The sequence below is a fragment of the Aotus nancymaae genome, unplaced genomic scaffold, assembly GCF_030222135.1.
Source record: "Aotus nancymaae isolate 86718 unplaced genomic scaffold, 86718_ANA_hifiasm-v0.15.2.pri h1tg000108l, whole genome shotgun sequence".
NCBI lineage: Eukaryota > Metazoa > Chordata > Mammalia > Primates > Aotidae > Aotus > Aotus nancymaae.
In genome coordinates, this window is record NW_026988523.1 from 10765474 (window position 1) to 10778194 (window position 12721).

At 35.3% G+C, this 12721-nt stretch overlaps 1 protein-coding gene across 8 annotated transcripts in view; it reads left to right on the top strand.

Annotated features, from left to right (window-relative positions):
- RASAL2 (RAS protein activator like 2) overlaps nucleotides 1-12721 on the top strand; it is a 375087-nt gene that overhangs the window by 262043 nt on the left and 100323 nt on the right. Inside the window, exon 1 of one of the 8 annotated variants that reach the window (XM_012444494.3) lies at nucleotides 5682-6506. The exons of the other annotated variants lie outside the window; for them this stretch is intronic. Coding sequence (XP_012299917.2) covers nucleotides 6401-6506 — 106 coding nt within the window. The 5' untranslated portion in view covers nucleotides 5682-6400. Of the gene's footprint in view, nucleotides 1-5681; nucleotides 6507-12721 lie in introns of those variants that run through there. 8 annotated transcript variants of the gene reach the window in all.

The following is a 12721-nucleotide window of genomic DNA, read 5'->3' on the forward strand; positions in this document are numbered from 1 at the left end:
ATTTTTAGTACAAACGAGGTTTCACTATGTCAGCCAGGCTGGTCTTGAACTCCTGACCTCAGGCGATCCACCCACCTTGGTCTACCAAAGTGCTGGGATTACAGGCATGAGCCACTGCGTCCGGCCACTTCCAGTTCTTTATCACAATAGTATACTGAGTGTCCATAAGTTCAGTAGAAATCCTCCAAAAATTTGAGACATTATTTTAATATGATATAGATTATTACTTTGAATTATATTTGTAATCAGTACATATGATTTCTCAGTCACCATTGCTTGAAGACACTTTGTTTTTCAAATAAATTTTTTTTATGATATTGAAATAGAATTTGTATAGTAGATTATGCATAGAGTAGCATACTTAATTTTATCCTTAAAATGTCAACCAACATCAATGTTAAGTTTCCTGATTTTAATCATTGTTTTTGGTTTTTAAGACAATGTCCTTTGTTTTACAAAATGCACACTGAAACAGTTGCTGGTAAAGGGCATAATGTCTCCAGCTTCCTCAAATGAGTCAAGAAAAATGCATACATATAATAAAAATATACACAGAGTGATTCAGCAAAGGTGGCAAAATGTGAACAGTTGATAAATCTAGAAAAAAGATACTCAAGAGTTTCTTATACTGTTTATATAAAGTACTAAAAAATCTCCACCAACTTTATCTATCAGTTTAGGAAAAGATCATTTATTACTTGCCTTTGTTCATTCTTGAATATCTAGCATTAATCTTTTCCTACGTGCAAGAATACTAGAGAGCAGGAGGAAAGAGACTGAGTTAGTGGTTTTGGTTTCTTCAAGAAGGGTAGAAATCTCAGAGGAATTAGGAAGCAAATGTGATTGTAAAATTAGAAGATAACACTCATCTGCTATCACTTTTTAAAATTACTTGGTACCCCCCCAAAAAAACACCCCAGATTTGGATATCCTTTTAAAGTATAAGGCTTCCACACAAAAACTTGTATACAGGTTGTTCATGGCAGGATTCTTATAATACCAAAAGGTAGAAACAACCCAAATGTCCATTAATGGAATATTTTCAGCCATAAAAAGGAATGAAGTACTTGATAAAACTTGGATGAACCTAAGTAAAACAAACCAAGCATAAAAGACCACATATTATATGATTTCAATTGTATAAAATGTTCAGAATAGGCAAATGCATAGAGTCAAAACTTAGATGAGTAATTGTTAGATTAGGGCTGAGGAGTATACAGAGTGATTGCTAATGGACACAGAGTTTCTTTTATGGGCCATGAAAATGTTCTGTAATTAAATAGTAGTAATGGCTACATAACTGTGAATGTATTAAAAATCACTTTAAAATGATGAATTTTATAGATTGTGAATTATACAATAAAGCTCTTATTTTTAAAAAGTAAAACCTTGCCCATCACTCTTGCTTCGGAGTCTTCCTATCTAATTGAAGGTAAGCCAAAGACTTTAACATTACATGATCCAGCTTCCTATTACTCCACAGTCTGATCTCCTTTTATTTTTTCCTCTCCTCATTCCAGTCTAGCTGCACTGCCTCCTGGCTGTTCTTGCCTTTAGTCCTTTTATTGGTAGTTCCCTCTTCCTGAAACTCACCACCTTTAACCATTTAGTCAAATGTCAACCTCTCAGCAAGGCTTTTTGTGGCTACCCTCTCTGAAACTGTAAACCTCCCCCAAATTACATGTCTCCCTTTTCTGCTTTACTCTTTTCCCTTGGCATTATTTACCATCTAACACAACATATATTTTACTTTTTTATCTTACTATTTCTCTTCTCCATAAAATATAAGCTCCATGAGGGCAGAGATTTTGTTGCTTTTGTTCACAACTGTATGCTGGGGCTTAAAATAGTGCTTGGCACATATTAGCACTTCTTTGTTGAATGAATGAATGTGAAAGTGTAAGTACAGGCTGCTATAACAAAAATCAGGAATACTAAGTAATTGAAGAAGGAGCTAAATATTTTATGCCCCTTTATCAAAATATTGCTTGGCACATATTAGCACTTCTTTGTTGAATGAATGAATGTGAAAGTGTAAGTACAGGCTGCTATAACAAAAATCAGGAATACTAAGTAATTGAAGAAGGAGCTAAATATTTTATGCCCCTTTATCAAAATAAAAATTAAATATCAGCTGGGTGCGGTGGCTCACGTCTGTAATCCCAGCACTTTGGGAGGTGGGCGGATCACAAGTTCGAGAGATTGAGACCATCCTAGCCAACATGGTGAAACCCTGTCTCTACTAAAAAATACAAAAATTAGCTGGGTGTGGTGGCGCGCGCCTGTAGTCCCAGCTACTTGGGAGGCTGAGGCAGGAAAATTGCTTGAACCCGGGAGGCAGAGATTGCAGTGAGGAGAGAGCCAGCCTGGCGCCTGGCTACAGAGGAAGACTCTGTCTCAAAAAAAAAAAAATTAAATATCTTGTGGGACCATGAAACTAAAGGAGTAGAAGGAAAGCAATAGTTTGTGTCTTAAAATTAAAATAATAAAGACAGTTATTCAGTTATTAAAATGAAAATAAAAATTTATTTGCCCCAGGCAGATAATAATTATTTTACTTTTCAATGATTAGGACTTGGTAGATATCTAGGCATACATTAAGTACTGAAAATATGTTGCCTGAGTGGACAGTGCTGACCTAAATAATTTAAGTATGGCCACGGTCTTTGTAAATAAATTTGTATTGAAACACAGCCATGCCCATTAGCCTGCGTATTTTCTTTGGTTGCTTTTGTGCTATAACAGCAGAGTTAAAGTAGTTGCAGCAGATTATATGACCCACAAAACTCAAAATATTTACCATCTGGCCCTCCACAGAAAAAGTGCATTTACTGACCCCTGCCTAAATTGGTCTTTGTGGAATATGAAATAGTATAGTAGAGAATCATGAGCAAACCTTCAGAAGTTTAAATTTCATTTCCTGGACTGGCTGTGTTCTGTTGGACAGGTTAAGTTCTATGATTTTAGGTTTCTCATCTGGAAAATGAATAGAATACTTATCTCATGTGGTTGTTGATGAAGGATTTTAACTGAAAGAATGTGTATAAAGCACTTAGTGAAGTGCCTAGTAAACAGTAAATCGCAGCCCAGTAAATAGCACATGTGTATATACACATATGTACAGACACATGCATATACACAAGAAATGCAAATGCCCTCAAATGGGAACTCTGTCAGTCACCAAGCATCTTCCAGATACTTTCTATATTTTTGAGTAAATAATGAATAAATAGTTAAGTACTTAATACACATAAGGCACCATAATAAACTTCCAAAATGCATGGGATTTTGTTTTTTATGTAGAAAATTATAGTCAAGCATTTTTTCTTTTTTTCCCCCATAGAAACAGGACACCACTCTGTCACCCAGGCTTCAGCCCAGTGGCACAGTCATAGCTCACTGCAGCCTCAAACTCCTGGGCTCAAGCGATCCTCCTGCCCCAGACTCCCAAGTGGCTGAGACTGTAGGCATGTGTCACCACACCCGGTGAAACCCCACCTCTACAAAAAATACAAAAATTATCCTCCCGGGTTCAAGTGATTCTCCTGCCTCAGTCTCCCAAGTAGCTGGGATTACAGGTGTGTGCCACCACGCCTGGCTAGTTTTTTTGTATTTTTAGTAGAAACAGTGTTTCACCATGTTGGCCAGGCTCATCTTGAATTCCTGACCTCAAGTGATCTGCCTGCCTCAGCCTCCCAAAGTGCTGGGATTACAGGCATGAGCCACAGGGTGCCTTATTTTCAACTCTCAGTATATAGAGGACAAATTTGCAGAGCTGGATTATGTTGATAACCTTTCTAACTATATAGTGTTTTCTTTGTTAAAAAAAAAAGAGATTTAATTTTTCCTTAACAAAATTATTTTGATTGTTAAATGTGAAGATCAATGGTATGAATCCTTAAATCAGGAATATGTGAGGTTCTTTAGTATTAAAATATCTGCAATACATGGAATTGTAATAATTCAGTAAACAGTTATAAATCTGTATGCTGAGTGTTAAAATTTGTTAAAACTTGGTAGAATGAAAATTTTGTTTTTGTTAAAAAACATGTAAACAAGTAATTTCAATAAAATCATAGTAATAGCAATGAAAATGCAGAGATGAGAGCCATTAATTCTACCTTAAGATATCAGGGAAGACCTGGAAAGGTGACATTTGAGCTGAGTGTCAATAGAACAGTTCAGTATTGTCATATGTATATGGTAGAGTGATACCACACAAGAAGTACCAGAGATATTCAACAAAAATCTTTGAGCTTCTACTGTGTCAGAAATGTTTTACAGCTGAACAAAACAGTTGTCTAGTTGTTCTAGACAAATGAACAAATGACTTTTTTCCTGCCACTTGCAGTGGAACATGTAAAGGCACGGAGGTGAGGTAAATAATACACAATGGTTGAGCCTAGAGGAGGCTTGAGGTCCCTGATGAGAAAAAAGCAGAAGCATTGTCACATCAGGAGGTTTGAATGTAATCCTGTAGGCTACTGATTTCCAATCCCAGAGCTCCAGAGATACTGATGTGTCATGAAGTTATTACAAAGGAATTATCAGTCTATGATTAGATATTAAGCATGTGTAGCCTGTGGATTTCAATAAAATGTCTTTTACACCTATTTTCTATACTACTTTTCAATTTTTTATAGTTATTTTGAGTAATAGAAACTCATTTAAACATATGAATTCATAATACCTTTTTGGACAATTTTTGTTTTCTCCAGTGTGTGGTACTGTCACTGTAACTACTTTTAATTGTCAAAATGGTTAATTTTTAAATGAGGTCCTAAAATATTTAGCCTGTCATCTCCTACCAGTGTTGGACCTGTTAAAACTTCTAGAGCAGCCATCTAAAACTTCAGTTAATACTTGATGAGCTCCATCTAAGTGCCAAGCACTGTTCTAGCCATTATGATTATAAAGATTAATAGAAAACAAGGTCCGTGTCCTCATGGAACCTACAGTCAGAATGAACTCAAGTGTAGATTAAAAATAATGAAGACTTAAGTAAACATGGAGAGAAGGTTATAGATTCAGGATATGTTAAGGAGGTAGTAACTCTTAAGCAATGAGAATCTCTCACTAAAAGCAGACTACAAGAACAGAAGCAAAGACCAGTTTCTTAGGAAAAGAGCTAACGTTTTGCTAATGCAGGAGAAAAAAAAGCTCTATCTTTCATTAAGAGTATTGTCTTCTCCTAGCCACAAGCCTAATCAATCTCCAGAGAACAAGAATATTAATGATTTATGGATCTGTAAACATACCTCTTCTAGTTGATTTTTCTCTGCCTGTTAGTAAGGGGTAAACCTGTGAAATAATCTTAAGTCAAACCATGTAAATATGTAATGTAAATGATGTAAAAAATTCATCTGGATCTGATTCCTTCACAATGACAGTGTATGACGGGAGTTGCAGAACATTCATTCTCTATGTTGATCTCTGTACCTTCAGCCCAACAAGCTTACTTGTCTACTTCTTTCAGATTTCAGGCTTCTTTCTTACACACACACACACACACACACACACACACACACACACACACACACACACACACACACACACACACGCTTCCTTTTTTTCCTCGCAAAGAAAGACAGCTATTGACTAGAAGCCCAGAATTGCCCCAAGTTCCGACCACCAGCTCGAATTCTTATGAAGTGGACTTGTAATATCCTTAATGCTGCTGTTGGCAGTCAGTTACAGATTCCATTATTGTCGATCAGTGCAGTCGCCATGCGAGGTGGGGGGAGGAATGGAGGAGGAGGAGAAGAAAGGAGGGATGAGAGCTTCTTATTCACAGATTTATCAACCTGCCTTTTCTTGCGGGAAATCTTCGTAAAGGAGGCTGTTGAAATAGCTAAAGCAGGAAGGGTTGGGGGCTGCAGTTCTTGCAGAGGACTGAAAGGATATTTGAAAACCTTTCTCCTCAAAACAAAACAAAATGCTGAATTTGTTCTTTTGTCTTTGTTTTTGTTTGATATGCTTTACTTAACTGATTAGCTATTGTGCCATCTGGTTATCTAAGCTGCTTCCAGTGTAGGAACCTGTTTCTTTTTCTTTGAGTGTCTTTATTCTTTATTTTTCCTGTGCTTTTTTCTGTCATTAAACACACTTCATTATTCAGTGTTATCCTGGCTTTCTCTTTCAGACTAAAGCATAACACCAAGAGACAGAAGGACAAATCTCCCTTTTCCTCTCTTCTACTACCTTCTTTTAACCCTATTTCTTTCCCCCTCCCCCCGGTTGTATTAGATTGATGTCACAGAGACAGAATTCAGAGTGGAGGGAGGATCACATTTTCTCTTTCATCATTACTGCCTAGCCAGCAATTTAAGTGTTGGACCCCCAAGAATTTAGTCTCTGTATCCTTTTTTTCTCACTTCATCATTCAGTAATTGTGCTCTGTATGGAAAAGTTTTCTGGCTGGAGAATGAGTCTCCTTTCCCCCGGTGATGTGGCGAAGTGGTTGGATAGTAGCACCGAAGAAGAGAAGAGCCTTCTGTCATTTCTGGGTACGGTAGGGCTTGCTTGTTCTTTTAACCCTTTATTCTCCAAACTTTTCTTACTTTTGAGAATAAGACCCCAAATTCTCTAAATCCACTTTTGTATTTTTAAAAGGAGAAAAGGAATTAAGGGAATATGTTTAAGTCATTTGCTTTTCAAATTTTGTTTATGTCTATAGAAATAGTGCCACCAACACTAGCTATGAGAAATAAGAGAGAGATTGCTTTGCCTTAACAAAGAGTGCTAGCTCCATTCAGGGCTTACCATGTCATCTGGCCAGCTGTTTGTTGTATTTAGACAACTTCTACCAACCAAAATAATAATGTTGTTTTACTTTACTCTTAATACAGTGGTGAGGCATGCTGTGTAAGAGTGGGAGTAGGCTTTGTGTGCATGAAAAGCCAAAGCACAAATCGAGAAGTAGCTTTTATGCAAGGTGTGAAATATTTGTAATGTTTATATATGATTTCTACCGATTGTATAAAATAGGACACATAGACCTCCCATTATTTTAACTTTGCATTTATGAATGCTTTCTAACAAATTTTTAAGTAAAGCAATTGTTTATCATGGGGTTATTGATATAATAAATTCTTTGGAAAGTTAGATTGTAAATCCAATCATATCTTAAATGTGATAGAAGAGCTTGATACTAATTTAAAAACCTATTTGTGAATACTTTTGTTAGATTAGTTATAGCCTCCAAATTTATCTTTTCTATAAATGTATATCCTTTTTACCTAGATATAAGTATGCCTTTATTATAAATGGACAAAATTCAGTTGATCTTCTAATTTTCTAATTTATTCCTCATGAATATTCTATATGACCTATGGATAGTCTTCTGCCAGTCCAAAAGATACCTCTACTATTATTTGAAATCTTTCTTATAGTTAGCCTAAGTTTATTTTTCAATTCTGTTTGTTTGTTTTTTGTTGTTGTTTCTTTTTTTGTTTTTGTTTTCTTGCAGTTTAGATGTAAAGGGTCACTGTAATCAGGTCTTCCTAGGTACATATGTTTAGATATTAACCCGACTCTTAGTTTGTTTATGGCCTTATTTATCTTGGGCATTTGGATGACTTTAAGAAATATGTGTTAAGCCTTCATTTCTCTGAAGCCTATCTCATTCTAGTTGCTTCCCAGTCCCCTCCCCTGACACATGCATATATACACACAGAGAAACATCAGTGAAGAAAACAAATACAGATATCCCTAAGTAAAACCAACCACTTAGACCCTACTGCATTATGGAAAAGGAAGGTAGAGTTATCATTAAACATATTTTCTGTGCTCTGGCATTCCTTTATGAATTCTAATTATCTATCCTCAAGATTAATTTTTTTATCTCTCAGTTTTTTGTGGGGAGGGCATTATCCCACTGTCCCTGAAATGAATTTGATTAATAAAGATGAGTAAATAAAAAGTGCTACAGTAGTGCCCCCACCCATCCCTGCCCCATCCTCTGATTAGGGGAATTAGCAAATTCCTGTTTATCCACAGATAGATAAATGGAGACAATAAAGACAAAGAATGTTAGAACTTGCTTAGAAGAAAAAATGCAAATTTCCATAAATTATGATGTTGACTTCTGTGTAGTCAATTCCCAATTATTCACCTAATGGAAGCTTTAGATTATAGATAAAAACATAGGTAAGTCAGAGTCCTGATTCTGCTCAAGGGCTATAATAAGTTTAGTTGCTGAGTGAATAGACAGTGATGTATCCTGTGCTCTGCTGTGGCAGTGCTAAGCTCTGAAAGTCAGCAAATCTTATTTTTAGGATTGAACCTCTCTCCTGACCATAGGTAGCAAACACCTCTATCTGTGGATAAACAGGAATTTTACTAAGCTCCTCCACAGAAATGAGGAACAAAACTATCTGAGATATAGCTTGTGATAGTTATCTGCTAATGTAATTTCCATTAATGACAGCATGCTTTTCCCAATGAAGATGCCAAGAGAAAGACAAGAAAACTAAATCTGCTTTGTGGTGAATGTAGGAGGAGTAGAACCAAGAGATGCTGTGTCTCTTGGTACCTATCAAATTATGCTTTCTTTGCCTATGGAATTTTAAGGCAGATTTCCCTCTAGAAGAGGAGATGCAAGAAAAGTACTTTGTGCTGGTTAGGATCTACTACTTAACTTCTGTACAGTAACCATTTAACTGATGTTCAGGCCTTCCCATTAACACAGCTCACTGCTGGTTGGATGAAACTTCATACAACTGTGCATTGTTACTAATCTGTTCAAAAACCTTCCATGGTTTCTTCATCACCTATCAGATAAATTTAAAACACCTTACTATGGAACTTAATTTGGCCATTCACACCTGACATTCTATTATTCATTTTAGAGAAGAAAACCCCCAAGCCTCCATTCCAATCAAATTGATTTACTGCCTGTCTCTGCAACAAGTACTGCCCTTTCCTACCATGTTTCTTCTGTCAGCAGTGTTCAAGCTCAGCTTTCTAAATTCAGGTTTTTAAAACTCTGCCATTGTTTCAAAACTTTCTTATAAAAAAAGACAATGTTCTAGACGCTGCTAGGTGCTGTGGTTGGATGCAGACAAGTACAAGATAAAGCTACTCGTGAGAGGTATAGAGTTTGGCTGGGGAGAAAACATGAACCATGCACAAATTAAATAAGAAAAATTAAATGGTAATTCAGACAACAATGGAGAAAAGGAAAATAAGGCAGTTTCTAATTGTGAAATTATTTATCCAGGTAAAAATTGCTTTAGGAGTTTGAGGAAGGGACATCACTTTTGATTTAAAAACATTGAAGATTACAGAGATAGGATTTAGTCTGAATCCTAAAAGATTTTTATGGAAATGGTGGGGTTTTCTGTATGACAGCAGTGTCACAAGGAATATTAAATAATTTCATATCCATGAGCAAACTGTCTTGAAAAGAATACAGAGTTCACGTAAAGAAGTAGTGAGAGATAATATTTAAAGGGTATTTGGAAGCTGACTGTGTAGGACCTTTTATGACAGGTTAATGAGTGACAGTTTTATCCTGAAAGCCATAGAGAAGAATGAAAGATCCTTGAGCAAGAAGATATGATTAAAATAGTTTTTTAGAAAGACATCTGAAAGTAACGCCAAAGAGGAAGAGACTAGAAGCAGTTAAATCAGTTTGAAAGCTATTGCAGTAGTCCAGGTATGAAATAAGTGCCTCTACTTTTTTATCCCTGTATATTATAATTGTTAGTTTGTTTATTAAAACTAAACTGTGAATGCCTCCACAAGAAAGGCTTCATCCCCTTTTCAGCACCTGGAATACTCCATGAGCGGATGAATGTTTGTGTAGCTCGGGTGAATAACAGATTAAAATAGACAGATTACAAAGGATCTATCAGCAGAATTGGTGACAGATTAGAGGTTGGGGAACAAAATGAACCAAAGATAATTTTTGGATTTGGAAGAATGATGGTACTAGTAACAGAAATAAGTTGAGAAAGGGAGCCAATTTTTGAGGAAGATGGTGAGTTCTGTTTAGATATTTTGAGTTTTAGAAGACTAATCCACATCCAGACAGAAAAACAGGTCTGGTAATTAGCAACGAAGTCACAGGTGGGAGCTGTTCATCTAAAGAAGAAAGTTGATAATCTAAGCATCTGTAGGTCATCTACTATTGAAAGCTTGTTAAGAAAAAGAGAGGGCAGCAGCTGAAACTTGAAGAATATCAACATTTGGGGGTGGGTGGGGAGAAAGAGGAGACACAAAGTGAATGAACGTAAATATAGGAGGAAAGCCAGGATGGTATGGTATCACAGGTGCTAAGGTAGAAAATGCTATCAATGTGGTCAGTAGTATCAGTGGCTACAAAGGCCAAAGAGAAGTAAGAAGAAAATACTAGGTTTGACAGTGTAGGAGACTGTTGATAACCTATGAAAGTGTTAATACTATTTGAGCAAAGTTGACGAGGGAGAAGTCAGCTTTTATAATGTTGAGAATAAGGGTAGGAAGTGAGATAGTGGAAACCACAGGTTAAGCCTTTTGCCTGAAGAAATCTGTGACTGACAGAAACATGTACCCTTTTAGTAACTAAATTGAGGAGACTTGTACATATTTTTAAGTGGAGGAGAGAGCAAGATCTTGAACTTACAGAAAGACTAAGAAAACAAAATATTTTATAGGTTAGGGTAGAATTAAAAGCATAGGATTACCATTTTGAAGGGAGAAAGGAGAAACTCATACAGGAACCAAATATGCATGCCAAGATTTAGCAATGGAATATAGGGAAGATGAAGAGATAACAGCTACTGTATTAATCTTATGCCATTTATCACGCCCAGTCTTGCATAGTTAGCTATTTGTGTACCCATTTATGTTATTTGTGTGCCCGTCTAATACTTCCCTGCTACTGCCAGATAAGGATTTTCTCTTAATATTTTGGCATCTTCCAGAATAGCACTGAATAGGTGCTTAATAGATACTTTTTGAATGAATGAATGCTATCCAAACACCCAAAAATTTGAGACTCAGCCCTTTTCAAAATTATTGAAATTATTCTGTAAGATCCACCTTTTCTTCCGCTCTTATTCTACTGCTATTCTCCAGTCCCATATCTACAATTACCATTTGAAGTACTTTGATAGCATTTTAAGTTATTTTTCAGTAGATTGTGATTGGGTTTTCCAAATTCTAGAATAAGAAGGAAAACACTCAATGTATACTTTTTTCCATTTTGCCTTTTCTAAATGGAATTTAAATTATTTCATTCACTTCATTAAGTGAAGTGATTTATATGATAATATAGTTCTATGAAAGAAGAGTGTAATTTTGACAAATCCTAAACATCTTAAGTTTCTAAATGACTGTTGACTATAGTTAATTATTTGGCATTGGCAACTATTATTTGATTCCCAAAGTTATACCTAATATCAAGGGAGAGACATATTCAAAAACTGAAACTCTAATTTCTGGTAACATGTAAGACTAGATACCCTCAAAAATAATATAGAGACAATTAGAAATGTCACATTAATGTAACAAACACTTTTAACTAAATGACTGAACTCTCAGAAAGGAAAGGAAATCCCCAGGAAGAGGAAAAAAAAAAAAAAACTCAAAATCTAGATAGTAAACTCTCCTGGGGGGGCATTTTACCAATTTTAGAATTCCAGAGAGTTAAGTTTTAATGGCTATAATATAAGAGATGGGCCAAGGGTCTAAACAAAGTGAGGAATTAGAACTGAAAGGCCTATCTCATTCTTCCCCATAGGACTGGGCCTCTGCATGAGTTACACCTTCAGTGAAAGTGGAATTTAGAAAAAAGTCTTCTCACTGACAAAAATAGACAAATCTTATTTATCTTAACCTCAACTAGTAGGTGAGGTAAGGGGGGAAAAACATCCTGAGAATTCATAATCACAGTCCTGATAAGGTAAAACTGAAATAGTGGACAACATTAATATGTCAGAGATAGGAAGTGGGTACTTGGAATTGAAGTATTTTAAGAGTGTTGAATTATTCAAGAGAAGGATAGAAATCATGATTAACTTTAGACTTTAAGTATATGTGTTAAAATGTTAAAGACAACTACTAAAAGAATAGAAATAGAGTATATATTTTCAAAAGCAATAGGGAAGAAAATGGAATCTTTTTAACCTGGTTAACCTGATTTAAAAAAAGAAAATCAGAAAAAGTAGGAAAAAATAAATAGAAAATACAGTAAGATGGTAAAAATAAAATCCAATTATATCAAAAATTTATATGAAAATGTTAGATAAATATTTTCAGACTGGATTTTTTTTTAATGCTGTTAGAGAGAAATCTAAAACACAGGGGCCTATGAAAGTTAAAAGTAAAGACTTGGTAAAAGAAAGCTGGGATAGCCAGTGAAATAGAACAAGACTGTCAAAAAAGTTACTGAATAAAAGAGGTCCCTAAATAATGATAAAATAAAAATCACTAGGAAGACATAACAATCTTTTGTGTACCCAATAATAAAACCTCAAAATTTATATGACCAAAAAAATGGGCAGATATATAAAAAGAAATGGCTAATTTTACAGTCCTATTTATAAAAATTAGTAAGGATATAGAGGATATTCAAAAACAGAGTAAGCTTGATTTAATGGACATACACAACTATTAGTCTTCTCAAGCACATACGGAATCTTTATAAAAACTGGCAAGAGACCAGGTCATAAAACAAATCTCAACAAATTTCAAAGTTATACAGATTCCATTCTCTAATAACAGTTGAACTAAGTTA